The sequence below is a fragment of the Hippocampus bargibanti genome, linkage group LG06, assembly GCF_051943395.1.
Source record: "Hippocampus bargibanti isolate YZ-2025 linkage group LG06, ASM5194339v1, whole genome shotgun sequence".
Taxonomy (NCBI): domain Eukaryota; kingdom Metazoa; phylum Chordata; class Actinopteri; order Syngnathiformes; family Syngnathidae; genus Hippocampus; species Hippocampus bargibanti.
The window spans coordinates 30,675,547-30,691,270 of NC_142739.1; the positions used below are offsets into that span (position 1 = coordinate 30,675,547).

Consider the following 15,724-nt stretch of genomic DNA (forward strand, 5'->3'; position numbering starts at 1 on the left):
TGCTTTGGGAATTGCTTAGACATGTTTTTATTTTTAGTAAGCTTCAGATTGGCTGTTGAAGTTGGAGAAACAGGAAGTGATTTTAGTTGCCGAAGAAGACAGTGGGCTTTATTTAGGTTGATTGCTTCTGATTGGCTGTTTAAGTTGGAGAAACAGGAAGTGATTTTTGTTACCAAAGAAGTTTGTGGGCTTTATTTATGTTGGTAGCTTCTGATTGGCTGTTTAAATTGGTAAAACAGGAAGTGATTATAGTTGCCAAAGAAGACCGTGATCTTCTTTTAATGTTGCTAGCTTCTGATTGGCTGTTGAAGTCAAGTAATCAGGAAGTGATTTGAGTTACCGAAGAGGACCGTAGTGTTTATTTTCCTCCTTTCAAGGAACCTTCGTTCAAATGGAAACCATCTCAACGTTTGGGGTTGTCATTTTGTAACGTTGTGGCATCCATGGAACACACAAACACGGCCATGTTTGTCTGGGAAGGAGAAAGGCGAACCCCGTTGAGCGGGAGCTGGTCAACATCTCATGATGGCCTTCATTCCCGACCACCAACGTTTCCCCCCGGGGGGTCTCTGCTCGCACACAAGACAATTAGGACTAATTGTTCTGCTCCTGTCGAACTAATTGTGCGGTGACGCACCTGGCGCGACGAGACCTTGCGCCTCCTCCTCGTGGATGAGATCTTCAACTCCTCCGACGACATGTTTCCTCATCTGGACCTGCTAGCAGGAAAAACGTATGTCATCGTGTCTGCCTGCGTGTGCGTCATGTTAGACGAAAAAAAACAATGAGTGGACAGTTTACATTTATATTTAATATTAGCTATCTAGCTAGCTAGCTTGCTATCTATTAGCTATATAGCTAGTTACCATGCTATTTGAGTCAGGAAACATGTTAGCTACCTAGCGAGCTAGCAAGCTAGCTACCTATTAGCTGTCTAGCTATCTATCAGCTAGTTAGATAGCTAGCTATTAGCTTTCTAGCTATCTATTCGGTAGCTAGCCCGGAATAACTCAAATAAATAGAAAGTTAGCCAGCTATCTTATAAATAACTAATAGATAGCTAGCTAATAGATAGCAAATAGCTAGCTAGCCACCTAGATAGATAGCTAGGGAGCCAATTAGATAGTTAGCCAGATAGCTAAATAGTCAGCTAGATAGCCAGCTGGGTAGCCAGCTAGAATTCTGTGGGTGAGCAGTGGCAACCACATGCGCCAGACCGGAATAAATCAAATAGATTCAAAGTTAGCTAGCTAGCTAATAGATAACTAATAGATAGCTAGCTCGATAGTTAGATAACTAATAGATAGTAAGTAGATAGCTAGCTAGGAAGCCACATAGATAGCTTGCGAGATAGCCAGTTAGATAGCTAGCCAGATAGCTAAATAGCCAGCTTGATAGCTCACAACGCAAGGAATAAATATATTGTGAATGAGGTTTTAAACTATGATTAGCGCTTGTATGCGGAAATAAAACAACTTTTATATGAAAATAGAAAAATATCTCTTGAGGCATCTTTCTATTCATAACATTTATAATTTTCTTAAAAAGTAAAAATCCTTTTTGTTCAAGTTCCGTTATCTTTGCAACAAACGTTTTTTTGTCCTGCAAAATGTGCCCCCCATTATTTTTTTGTTCATACTGTACATGTTGTGCAACTCAATATAAATAGCAAGCAAAAATTGCCCCCATTTTGCCACCACACGTCACGGCTGCGGTTTAGTCGCCAAGCGAATCCTCCAAGGAGGTCCGGCCTAGCGTGGCGCCAAACGGCGGCGCTGCCCCATCGCCTCGGCGGCCCCGTTGGGCGCTGGCGGGGAGCGGCCAAACCTCAAAAGTGTGGTAAGGTTTCTTGGCTTTGATGAGGGTGCACGTCTGAGACAGCTACGCTAGGCTAGTAGTTCGCTCTTCTTGTGGAACGTCATAAGAAAAGAATCCGAGTGTCTTTGGTTCGATACTACTTTTGTTTTAATAATAATAATAATAATAATAATAATAACAATAATAATACATTTCATTTATAAGTGCGTTTTAAGGCTTATTTCATAGAAAATTATGTTTTATGGGGACCTGGGAACGTATTATTCTCATTTTAATGGTTTTTAATGGGAAATAGATGTTTGGCAGACAAACTTTTTGCCTTAGATACACTTTCTGGAAACCAATTAAGTTCGTAAGCGTGGGTATCACTGTATTTAAAAAAAAAAAGTGTCAATGGCCGCCGCAAGGCTAGCGCTAGCTAGCTCTTTTTCTTTCTATTAGCGCGTCCTCTCTATGACTCTGCAAGGGATCAAAGCTCAATAGAAGGATTCTCTTTCGAGGCTAAAATATTATTTCTGCTGCATTTTTCTTTTCAACAGCTTAACGGGATAAGTGTGGTATGTCGGATTCTTGATTTAACCTACTTTAAAGTGAGAACATTCTTTTACGTAAATCCTCCTCGTGGGTGTTCCGAAATGAGGTAAACAAACGTCGGATTGACCATCGTTGCTACTGTCGGGTTGTTGAACGGGTCACTCCATCGCCAAATGCCGACTTTGTCCTCACAATGGATTTGTAGGTCTTGAATTTCTTGTGCTCAGATTTCCCACCAGTCCGAGATCCTTTGACCCCCCCCCCCCATGACCCCACCCACCTTGAGCCAGAGGTCACCAACACGAAAGAAAGCAAAGAAAAGGTCCACCGGTGTGATTTATGTCCCCCACACCGTCACGGGCTACCAAAAACCGGATGGTTCTTGCTAACCCGAAACCCTCCTGCTAAAGTTACCAGTTAGCCTTCTGGAGATCCCATCTTGCGGACTTGGGCCTTCTGGTTCCTCAGCTACAACTGGACACTCATCTGATTTGATTTGACTTAAATGGGACGGGCTAATTAGTGCCGTTGTGAAATTTCGCTTCTTTTATATACGGCAGCTGGCTCAAGTCTTGCTAGCACTTTCACATGCTGTCATCCAAGCCTCGGTCGGTCACATCTTGGCAGAGCGTGACCGTAACTCACTTGACTTTGGAGTCAGCAAATCCTCCATGAAGCGTCTCCAACGGGTCCGGAATGATGCCACTGGTCTCTTGAGCGTGACTTCCCTGGCTGCATTTTCGAGTTCTTTTGAAGAGGGCTGTCTGATTTGGTTTGCAGTCTTAAAATGACCTGACCCCTACTTGACCTCTCGGAACGCCGGCACTAGCAGAGGACACCGACTACTTCTGTTTGTGTTCTGGTTGTACCTTGTCAAGTTGTTTGGTCTGCTTCGTGTCAGGGCCTGATTTTGGAGCAATCACTTCACTTTAGAATTCACTGATACTAGTCTGAATCTGCTATTTCCCGGCAATGATCTAAAGAAGAGTCTCTAGTAGCTAATACAGTCACCTCAGTTTACAAACGTTTTAGCTCACGAACTTTTCGCCTTCCGAACATTAAATTTGCGAGATCGAAAAACACCAATGAGGTGTGCGTTTGTGTGACTTAGCGTCCCAGTAGCAGTACGCTAAGTCGGCCATTGCTACGTGTGGCTGAGGGTGTTTCTGTGTTGTCTAAGCAACGGTCGCAGGCAATAGAAGAGGTTGAAAAACTTCTGTTGATTTGGATTAATGAAAAGCAGCTAGCAGGGGACAGTGTGTGAGGGTATTATCGCCCAAAAAGCACGGCAACTTCACTCAGATATCATCAAGAGGCAACAACATCAATGACCATCACAAAGGTCAATAAAACCAATTTATTATACAGTATAGTTTATTTATTTATTTACAATACAGTAGCACATTTAATACATGTAAAAAAGGTGTATTTTGTGTAGTTTTAAGTTTTATTTCGTAGGACATTATGTTTTATGGGGCCCTGGGAACGGATTATTCTCATTTGAATGGTTTCTAATGGGAAATAAATGTTTGGAAGACAAACTTTTCGCCTTACACACACTTTCTGGGAACCAATTAAATTCGTAAGCCGAGGTATCACTGTAAATGAAAGAAGCCATTTAAAATCACCTTTCCACCAGATGGTTGTGAACATTTTGCAACTGTTGGAAATAAGTAAAAGGCAAACAATGGATTCCAGAAGCTTTTCTTCTGGGTCGTCATCATGGGCTTAGGTAGACGGTGATTTGGACCCCCTATGGAGTTTTTTTATGTGAATGAAAAACCCCCGAGTCAGCAGTCTGGAATAGTTTATTGCACACTTTCCAGGGTGTTTCTGTTCCCTCCGATGGTGCTTGCTCAGCACCGCCTCGATCTGGCCCGTCCCGTCCCGTCCCCGCAATTATCCAACGGGAATTGTCCTCGACCAGATGGTGTCTTGTTTATTTCAAGTTAGCAGAAGCGAGACGGAGGGCAAAGAAAGAAAAGCCAAAGCCAAGACATGAACATATGTTGAAACCTTGTCCTGTGAACCCAAAACAGGATGTCACACTGCAGGCCATCCAGACACAGGACGCTAATTGTCTCGCTAGCGCTGTTGCTTTCATGAAAAGATGGACGACAGTTGTATCTTTTCTGTCCTTAAAACAAACAACTGCGTGGGAAGAGTACAAATCCAGATGTCTGGATCCGTAAAAGCCCTTAAAATAAACAAATGATGCTCCCTTGACCTTTTAAAACATGTTCCCAGGTACATACCTCAGTTTACGAACTTAATTGCTTCCCAGAAAGTGTGTCTAAGGCAAAACGGTTGTGGTTTGGTTCGTTTGCCAGAAAAGTAGTTCATATGCCAACATTATATTGTTGCCAATTTAATGTTCGTAAGGCGAACAGTTCGAGAGCTAAGCCGAGGTATCACTCTACGTACTTTATGGCAAATTAACCTCGGAATCAAACTAATGTTTCTGCATTGAATTTGTTTCTTGTCCCTTGAGAACCTAGGCCCGAGGTTCTCAGGGGACCTGGGGAACACCTTAGGTCCGAGGGTGTCGCCAGGACTTGCTACCTTCCACCTTATCTGTTCCAGGACCAAAAACAAAAGAACCCGTCAAAAATCAGTCAGTATTTGCATTTATTGTGCGTGTGCATGACCCTCATGTCTCTGGCATCAAACCAACAAGTCCTTCATGTACATCCGATCCGTCACAATAAAACGCTACATTTTGTTAGCGTCCAACCAAATCCTGCAAAAGTAGGTCCCGTGCCGGACAGGTGATAAATAAGGGCAAAGCTATCAAAGATCAGAGTCATTACAGTAATGGATCACGTGAGACCCTCGGCCGAATACCTCGAAAAACCCCACAGTCTGCATTTCAGAGGGTCGTACAACACAAGCGACCAGTCGGCGGAAAAAAAGCCAGTGATGAATGAAGTGAGGTAGAATCTGTGCTTGATCTCAGAGAATTCCTTGAGCGTCTTTCCGTAGTGAGCCCCTTTCGCACATACCCGCGGTCCGGAAAGCCACGTGCACGCCGGATGAGGACGGGGTGTCAGGTCAACCAGCCTTAGTACCTCCTTAGAATGACCAGTGCAGGGGTGTCAGTCATTTTTTGCCGCGGTCTAGATTGTCGTTACGGTTCAGACTTTAGCAAGTATCATAACAATTGACATGCTAGATTAGCTTTCATGGGCCGAATAAAATGATCTGGCGGGCTAGCTATGGGCCCCCCGGGCCTGGACTAGCGGAAGGCATTCTAGTACCGTTTCTGAAACCCGGCTTCTGTCATCCAGGATGCCGGCCTTGATTTTGGATTTAATTACCTAAATGCGTGCGATCACACTTTGGAAACGAGACGAGACTGGACCCCCCCTCACCCCCCCCCCCCCCCCCCTTAATACCGTTACACCTCAGCAATAGGAAAGGGACTTTTGAGTGGTTCTAGGAAGAAACCATCTGGTTTTTCACAGGTACTCTGTCATCTTGAGAGATAATCGTTGCTTTCACAAGCCACTATCAGGACAGTGTATATAAACAGAGCAATACAACCCCCAAGTCTATCTTTCCCTATTCATTTCAGTATGTTAGCATGTTAGCCACCCCACAGGGGAGTCTTACATCTTGAATTCAACGCCTGCGTTTTTAAAAACAAAGCCACATGCTCGCTTATAAAACCCCGAATGAGGCACTCATGGCTCACTTCACGAAGCATTTGTCCACTAATTGAGTCTCCGGCGTCACCGCGAGAAGATATATATATATATATATATATATATATATATATATATATAGCTATGTGCCTAAAAAAACAGTTCAGAATCCAGTTTGGTTCAGGATTGTCCTTTTGGAATGGATCCATTTGAGGAGGAGCTTTCCGTGAAATAGTTTGGTGGGAATCATCAGAATCAGAATCAGAAAACCTTTATTCGTCCCACAATGGGGAAATTTGCAGTTGTGGGGGGCTTCAAGAAGCAACCACCAAATTGCTGGTGTTAGCTCTACGAAAGCTAGTCCATATAGTCCTCGAACGGAGACGGTCCCTCAGATCAAACCGTCGACTCTCTGGGTCCTTCACGTGTAGCATTTTTGCAACCGTAGAGCCACTTGATGACGCGAGCGTTCCTCTCGATGATGGAGACGCCGGTGGGGGGCTTGTCGGCCAGCTCCTCCCGGAACAATCCGTCTCCGGAGTGGCGCGAGAACTCGCTGGGCTCCGTGCCGCCGTCGCCGGCGACGCTGCGCAGGGCCAGCGAGAGGGTGTCGATGGAGCTGGCGCCGGACAGAAAGTTCTCCCGGCCCAGGCGGGCGATCAGGTCCGCGTCCAGGCCGCAAAAGTCAAAGAAGCGCTCATGTTCGGAACGGACTCTGGAGCCGTGGAGACACAGGTCCGATTGAGAACGGTGCAGCCCACCACACTGACTCCTGCGGGATGATGGCTGTGGCGACGCCCGTCTCCACGGGCCGTTATCGTCCCTGCCGTCATCCGTGGTACCTTTCGATCTGTCTTGGGTCTGGTCTAGTAGAGAAGTCAACTCCGGGGTGGTGATGGTCCCTGGACCTTGTTCCTGGTCGGTTTCGCTGGACCTTCTGCTTCCTGAAGTCAACTCCGGGGTGGTGACGGACCCTGGACTTTGTTCCTGGTCGGTTTTGCTGGACCTCCTGCTTCCTGGCCCGCTGTCTCCTGTGTCCTGATCATTAGTCCAGGACATGCGGGAGTCTCCATCCCGCAAGGGCCCTTTCTCCTCACCGATGACCATCTTGTGGTCTCCCCCGCCACCCTTCTCCCTCGTGGAGCCCTGGAAGAGGCGGCGAACGAAACCGTAGCCTTTCAGCTCCACGCTGCCGTTCTCTTCGTTAGGACTCTTGCATTCTTTCTTCTGCCGGTAGATGACCAACGAGTCGGGTCTTAGCATGCGTTTGCCGGTGCTCCGGCGGAGAACGGGGGCGCTGTGCGGTGCCACGGGGGTGCTGAATCCGGCCGTCCTGGGAACGGCCGGCTTCCGGTTGAGCGCGTTGTTCTGAGTCTCCAGGTCAACGGCGCACAGTTGATTCTCCTTTCTGGAGTCGTCGTTTTCGTTTTCTTCCCGGGAGGAGAAAGTTCGAGAGAGACTGGAGAAGGGGGTGCCGGAGAACAGGGGCGGTGGAAGTTGGAGACTGGCGACAGGCCTCCGAGGTGGAGGCGGTGTGCCGCAGGGCACTGATACGGGCTCCTGTTTGGTGTTGATCACCTGCTGGCTCTTGACGTACTTGGCCTTGTCCGCCTCCAGTCTCTCGACGGCGCTAATGGCTCCGCCGTGGCCCCCGCCGTCGATTTGCCGTCGCAGGTAGTCCGGACCCTTGTTAAGGAGCCGAAGGGGAGACGGAGATCCGATGGGGGTCAACGGCTTCATGTTGCTTGAACGGGTTTCTTTGTTTTTCAACACGTGACTTCTGGAAATTGGAGGGTCGTGTTTGAAGAAAGCTTTTAGTAAAGAGGGGGGGGGGGCTATACTCTTAGTGCTGAGGCTAATTGATATCCAATTTTTTTGGAAGAGCTGGGCGGCCTCCTTTGTGTCAGACCGCTACGGAGTACCCGAGCGAGGTACTCCGTAGCCTGCGCTTTGAAAAGTCGTCTTCTTTCCCTCCCTTGGTTGATCCCGGCATCCGACACTTGAGACGCCGACCGGCAGATGGACCAACGTCTTTTGCGATGGTCTCACCAGTGCACACCCTGCGGAGGCACAGAGAGAGAACATTCCAATTCTAAATTAACCCATTCACTGCCAAACATGTACAAAAATTAAATGCCAGGGTTTTTGTCATTGTCACTGGAATTCTAGGACCCACAGAATGTTGAGTTTTAGGACTGCATAAACATCCAATGCAGCATAAGAAACCAAACCTCGTTCGAATCCCAAATGAAGCTTGTTTCCTGTTTTCACAACGCTATCAGTCCACCTTTTCGCTTTCACACGAACGTGTACCTTGCTCCCACATCACAAGCGCAACACTGCCATAAATACTCTGTGGGCCTGGTTGCCCCCGCACCCCCCTTTCCTCCCTCCAACAGATGTTAAGCTTCCAGTCTTGGCAAAGAAAACGTGACCACGCAGAATTGTCTATTTTCAGGATTATCTCTCTGCAGAATCTTTATTTACTTTGTTTACACATTTTCATACAGGACGAAAATCTCCCGATTTCTGATTTCTGATATTTAACATGTATTTCCGCCGGGATTAAACAGAGTGGCGACAGAGAGTTGGCAAAAAACGATCCTGTGACTGGAAAGTGTCCTTGAGAGTTTTGAAAGGTGCTTAGAAATTAAATGTATTATTATTAGAATTATTATTAGTATTAGTGGTAGTAGTAGTATAATAAAAGTTAGTAGTAGTAGGATAATAAAAGGTAGTGGTATACTAAAAGTTAGTTTTAGTAGTAGTATATTAAAAGTTAGTAGTAGCAGCAGTAGTATTATAAAGGGTAGTAGTAGTAGTAGTAGTATAATAAGTTAGTAGTAGTAGGATAATAAGCTAGTAGTAGTAGAAGTATAATAAGCTAGTAGTAGTAGGTAGCCAACAATGGAACTTCAACCTTCAACAGTAGCCAAAATGGAACTGTATAGTGCCACTTAGCAGTTTTTTTTGACGACGATACTAGTGCAGCGTGTTCTACCGGAAACAAATTCCTTGTGTGTTCTACATACTTGGCAATAAAGATGATTCTGATTCTGATAAATTAGTAGTAGTAGTATACGTTAGTAGTACTCTAATAAGTTAGTAGTAGTAGTATAATAAAAAGTAGTAGTAGTATAATAAAAACTACTAGTAGTAGTATCATAAAAAGTATTAGTAGTAGTATAATAAAAGGTAGTAGTAGTATACTAAAAGTTAATAGTATACAAAAAGTTAGTTGGCGTAGTAGTAGTAGTATAACAGTTAGTAGTAGCAGTAGTGGGATTATAAAAGTTAGTAGTAGTATAAGTTAGTAGTAGTAGTATAATAAATTAGTAGTAGTAGTAGTATAATAAAAGTTAGTAGCAGTAGTAGTAGTAAAATAAATGTCGAGCCGGGGTGACGGTCTCAATCCTCAGTAAGCTGCCATAATGTCGATCGTTCTTTGCAGAGGATAAAGAATCGCTACCAGAGAAGATTGTTCTTGGATGACGCGTGTTGCTCGACAGTGTTTTTAATGTCAATATGTGCCAGAAATCCTCCTTTTTATTTATTTTAAATGCGGGTCGGGGGGGGGGGGGGTGGTGGTGTCGATTCAGATATGTCCCCCGCCTCACAAACACAAACCCCAAAGAGCACCAAAGTGTCTCCTAAGATTTTTTGCAAGCGCATTCTAATCTCCGTCACGCTCGCCCCCTGGCAGGGCCTCGCCCGGCAGGGGGTCGGAGGCTTCACGGGGGGGCTGAAGCCCAAGCAGATGTTTTATGCGGCGTCACGCGGTGAAGCCCCTCCCTCCGCGCCGACCTGACGACCGAGTAAAACGACGACACCAAATGGCGTCATTCCACTCGTTTGAATTTTTTGCTGGGCCACAAGTTGGTCTCTGGAGAGTCGGTGAAATAAAAGCCAGTCAATCGTTTCTGTTCTGCCTGTTTCCCCATAATTAAGCAATGCTAAACGAGAGCGCCGGAGGAGCTTTTGAACTCATGAGTTTGGGAACACAAACGCTGCAGCAACACTGACAGACATGTATTCTTTATCCTCTGTAAAAAATGGCATTGCTACCGTGGTTAACTGTGTGATTTTGACCGGCTCCGTGGGTGGCCAAGGCGGAGCGGCGCAAGGGTCATTAACTGCAGGGAACATATTAGCTATCTAGCTAGTTAGATAGATATTAGCTATGTAGCTAGCTAGCTACCTATCAGCTATCTAGTGAGCTATTTGAGTCAGGAAATCTATTAGCTAGCTTGCTAGCTATTACCTATCTAGCTAGCTATTTGAGTCAGGAAAGCTATTATATATCTAGCTAGCTACCTACCTATTATCTATCTAGCTATTTATTAGCTAGCTTGCTAGCTTTCAATATGTTTGAGTTATTCCAGGTTGAGCCAACGCTAGCGCATGTGGCAGTTGCTGCTCACCCACAAAAAAACTTATCCTGTGATTGTAAAGTGACCTTGGGAGTTTTGAAAGGCGCTGATATGTATTATGAATGAAATGTATTATTATTATTATTCATATATTATTATTATTATTATAACTGAACCCCCCCCCCCTCCCTTGGGGGGGGGGGCGCAACCCATTTAATGCATGTCGTCATTCGATTTAACTCATTCATTGCCATTTTCACATTTATTGGGGAATTGAAAATATGACGCAGAGCTCCGTTCCCGAATTTGTTTGGGTTTTGGTTTTTTTCATGCTTGGGTGCTGATAAAGCGCTGGATCTGGAGTTATCTGAGCTTGAAATGAGGGCAGATGTCAATATTCTGTGGGTTTCTGCAATTGGAGTGACAATGACAAAAACCCTGGCAGAGTTCAGGGTAAAATTCCTATCGGCGTATTAGCACATTAGCGTATTAGCGCATTAGCGCCAAAACAACCTGCGTGGAAACGCGAGTGAGCTCACGCTGACGTCGGCCAGGGTGTGAGTCATACCCGGTCGGTGGCCTTGAAAGTGGCATTTACGCAGGTGTTGCGTCGCGCTTGTTGGATCTTGTCGGCGCTGCGAGACGACGACGCTTGTTTGTTGCGTTTTTTTTCACCTCTGCCAAACGCGACTCCGCCCCCCCCGAGGCCAACGTTGTCCGTTTTCAAAGGCGGTGCGTCATTTCGCTAGCGAGCAGGATGTCAAATTCTATTTCGTCAGCGACAATTTTGCCGCTAACCAAACGATCGGCGCTTTGCGACACGACGGGAAAATCCGCATCGTCTGCTCGTTTTCGACCATAATCTGCTCCAGAAAGCCTTTTGAAAACCGATTAGTTCGATAACCAAAACAATACCTTCCATTATGATCAATGTACAAAAAAATCAATCCGTTCCAAGTCTAGAAAACAACCTTTTAAAATTAGAATCTGAATCATCTTTATTGGCCAAGTATGTAGAACACACAAGGAATTTGTTTCCGGTAGAAGACGCTGCACTAGTATCATCAGAAGAAAAATGGAGGCACGATCCAATTCTATTTGGGTTACTGTTTAGAAAGTTAATGGCGACCGATGGGGGAAGAAGCCATGTGTGCTGGATTTGGTGTAGGTAGCGCCTGCCTGAGGGGAGTCACTGGAAAAGGTGGTGGGCAGGGTGCGGAGGGTCCAGTAGGATTTTTCCACACCCTTGTTTGGATTCTTGCAGTGTGCAAATCCTCCAGAGTGGCGAGGGCGGTGCCAATCATTTTTTTTCCGCAAGTCGTATTTTTGTCCATTTTTTGTGGCGGCACCAAACCAAACCGAACCGAACAGAACGTGATGGAAGAACACAAGATAGATTCGATGACAGCCGTGTAGAAATGTGTGCCCACGAATGTTCTCGTCTATCTTTGGAAGCGCCTCAGCTTGACTGGCGTCGTCTCGATGTCATCGATTATTTACAAGCGGCTCTTGAATTTTCAATCGCGAACCTGACAGCGCCGCCGACAAATGCGAACGGGCACCGTCGTACGCTATGCGTTAGCTCTTCCGCTTCGCTAAACCGGCGACGGGAGGACGATTGAGGAGGTTCTTGTTCCCGCTTGGGTGGGGGATTTCCGGTCATTTGATGCATAAATGAGACCAGACAGGTGATGAACAGCAACGACACACGTGGAATCGAACAGGGAACTCTTGACTGCAAGCCTGGTGTATTTGCTCTGGGCTTTGTTTTTCAATGACAAAAGGGACCGTTTTAAGGGCTCGTGTTGACCATTTAGGGTTGATGAGGCCGTCTTAAGGGTGAAAGTGGGGGTGGGGTCTTCGGGGGGTCACCCGGAGAAAGTCATTAGCAACCTCCAGCAGCTCAGACGTGATAATACCCCAAAGATTGACACCATTGTTTGATTTCTTTGGTTTTTTAGTGGGGAGGGGGAGGGGCTAGTCGTTTAATGAGGATAAACAGACGATACGACGTCAGTTTCTTTGATTCAAGAGCAGGAAGTTTGGATTTTATAATAATAATAAAAAATGTCATTTATCAGCGGCAGCCACACGCGCCAGCGTCACTTTAACCGTCACAGTAACGTTTTTCAAATAGATAGAAAGCAGATAGCGGCAGCCACAGCGCTAGCCTTCACTCAACCCGGAAGTAATTCAGATAGAAAGCTAACTAGCTAATAGACAGCTAATAGATAACTAAGTAATTCAGATAGAAAGCTAACTAGCTAATAGATAGCTAACAGATAGCTAGCTAGGCCTTCACTCAACCTTTAATGATGTAACGTAGGGAAAATAGCACGTCTGCTACAAGCTAAATGTTAAAAACAAACACGAAGTTGTAAAGATATTGTCTCACATCTGCTGTCCCACGTAAATCCGCTTCAACTTTATAATAATAAGCATAATAAGCATAATAATAATAATAATAATAATAATAATAATAATAATAAATAATACATTTTATTTTAAGCGCCTTTCAAAGCTCTCAAGGACACTTTGCAGTCACAGACAAGCATAGGTACAATAACAAATAAAATACAATCACAAATAGAATATAATAACACAATAATACAATAATGTATGTGTAATAACCTGTGGCGTTTGCCACATGTATGTTGATATTTTTAAACTGTTTAATGCTATGAAATCAGTGTCATCAATGTAAACATCGGCTCCAACTCAAGTGGACTCAAGTCGTCATTTGAGAAAAACAAACAAACAAACAAACAAACAAACAACAGTTGTCTAACTAACGCGTTTGAAACGTCTCATTTGCAAACAACAGCCAATCATAAGAAATCGTCTCCGTGCCGAAAGCTTCTGATGATCTTGTGAGAGCGCGAAGCGAAAGCAAAAGTCCCTCGAATGGCCACTGCTTGAACGTTTGTTGCCACTGACCTGTTCTTCGGCTTGTCCTCCGAAATGTTTGCATCCAAAGCGCAAGACGCGGGGGCTTCTTCTTCTTCTTCTTCTTCTTCTTCTTCTTCTGCTTCTTCTTCTTCTGCTTTTGTCGCTTGCTGGCGGACAAGGACGCTCCTGAGCCGCACTGGAGGAGGACGAGGACGAGGACGAGGACGAGGACGAGGAGATCGCAGGCGATGAGGACAACACGGCCGGAGAGCAGCAGGAGAGCCTGCGGGCGAACGAGCGAGCGTGGCCGATGACACTCAGAGAGAAGGAGGGGAAGGGGGGGGGAGTAAAGGGGGCGGAGAGAGTGAGAGAAATGGAGGGAGAGAGGTTAGGAGAGAGAGAGGAAAAGAGAGAGATAGATTAAGAGAGGGAGAGAGGGGCGAGAGAGAGAGAGAAGCTGCTGTGGTTGGGCTGGTGTGTGTGTGTGTGCGTGTGTAAACTGACTCCTACACTTATCTGGAGTGGTGTGTGTGTGTGTGTGTGTGTGTGTGTGTGTGTGTGTGTGTGTGTGTGTGTGTGTGTGTGTGTGTGTGTGTGTGTGTGTGTGTGTGACGTGAGGTGTAAGACAAACATGACGCACAAATGTCGTGACCGACCGACTGACTGTTCATGTCGTCACGAAAAGGAATGAAAAGACAATTGAGAAAGATGTCAAACAGCACTTGGGTGCCGATAAAGCGCTGGCCATGGCCTCCGACCATGTTTTTTTCCTTTCCACAAGGGGGCAACATTTCCCTTCTTTGTCCACGTTAGCGCTTTGCTCCACTTTCAGATGCTGTTAAAGCGCTATATTGCATTGTTTTTTTTTTTGTACATTCGCCCCCATTTCAAACTCATATAACTCCAGACCCATATCACTTAGGAATTACCTCTTTTTTTTCTGACGAAACAAGAGCGTCTACGCTTTCTAACGCCGCCTTGAATGTTGATGTCGTCCTAAAAGTCAAGATTCTGTGGGTCCTGGAATTCAGGTGACAATGACAAAAATCAAGTGACAGTGACAAAAACCCTGGCACTGCAGGGGACGCCTATTTGCGCATCATCTGCCAGTCAAAGAGTTATATTAACAAGTATTCACGGACCAAGTAGAAATAACATCGGTCCATCGTTCAGATATTTTTAGGCCAGCAGAGAAGGCTTTGCAGGCCTTGACGGTCCGCCTACTGTTGTATTGTGTTTAGCAAAAATAGCACGTAGCGAAAAAATGGCGGCTCACGACGAGCCTCCAAACGACTCCCGAGCGCTCGGTGATTAACGTCGCTCCAAAATAAACGACCCATTGATGGTGCGATTGATTAGCCAGGCCTGCGTGTGATCAGCGTTTCCTTTATGACGCTAATCCAGCGATTGTTTGATCGATTGTTTGACGATTTCAACGGTTCCAAATTGATGAATCGGACAGGCGTGTTTCACGCCTCATTGTTTGCCGGCGACGGGATTAAAAGTGAAAAGGATTTTCCGGCTATTGATCAACGTGGTGATTTTTCAGTGATGAAAATCGTCCACCATTTTGTTTTTCTTCGCTCGTCTTCACAGTCAAGTAAAAAAATGGCATAACTTTGGTGGGAGGAAGAGATAGAGCAGCGATCCACACCTGTTTTTCATTCCTAAGTCCATCACTCACAACAGGATGACTGGCGAGGGCGGGGGGGGGGGGGCAACATGGGCACACACACACACACACACACACACACACACACACACACACACACACACACACACACACACACACATTTTACCCGGCAACAAGCTACGAAGGACAACCGACATCACTTTTTTTTGTGTCCTAACTGACATCGGAAAAACGTTTCATAGCATCTAAAATAGCCAAAACACGCAGTCTGATATTTTTATTCAAATGCAAAACAGCAATAAAAATGACTTATAGTGTCGAAAATCTGCAAAAAAAATTGAGCTGCAAATTGGGCATTTTCAGAAAGTCCCGCCCCCAATTTGTGACGTCACGGCAAGACGTCTTGCATTGCTGGAGAATCAAAACAATGGCTTCAGATTGATAGATATGAATCTGAGTCAAATAGTTGTGAAGAGGAAAGCATAAATGTTTGCAATCGATTAAAGCATTTATTCTGTGCCATTTTGAGGCAACATTGAGGGGAAATGTCTCACACAAAAAGAGGCACAAAATGGCGACTTCCTGTGGCCACCTCCGTTTCCACAGGCTGATAAATTCCTTATATGGAGCTTGGTCGCCCTCTTCTGGCGCTTTTTGGTGCAACATGACGTTTTCAGACCAAACAAGCACAGCAAAATGCATCGACGTGATGGAAGGACTGCTACAATGCTTTTTTTTTGCCTTTTTTTCGGTCAGGGGCGTTCCTTCAGTGACGTCACGTACGGACTCGTCACCAACTCAAAAACAACACTTTCGGAATATTCAGCGCGAGTCTT

The 15,724-nt window shown here is 45.4% G+C and overlaps 1 protein-coding gene across 1 annotated transcript; it reads right to left on the reverse strand.

The window, feature by feature from the left end:
• Positions 1-4,142: 4,142 nt before the first annotated feature.
• fam110d (family with sequence similarity 110 member D) lies at positions 4,143-13,593 on the reverse strand. The gene is made up of 2 exons (XM_088999451.1): positions 13,304-13,593; positions 4,143-8,056 (listed from the first exon to the last, which is right to left on the reverse strand). Exon 2 carries the CDS (start codon positions 7,734-7,736, stop codon positions 6,393-6,395), a length of 1,344 nt encoding a protein of 447 aa, XP_088855577.1. The 5' UTR covers positions 7,737-8,056; positions 13,304-13,593; the 3' UTR covers positions 4,143-6,392.
• Positions 13,594-15,724: the final 2,131 nt, after the last annotated feature.

Excerpts from the sequence above, each read along its gene's own strand:
- fam110d (XM_088999451.1), bottom strand. The coding sequence starts at position 7,736 with ATGAAGCCGTTGACCCCCATCGGATCTCCGTCTCCCCTTCGGCTCCTT.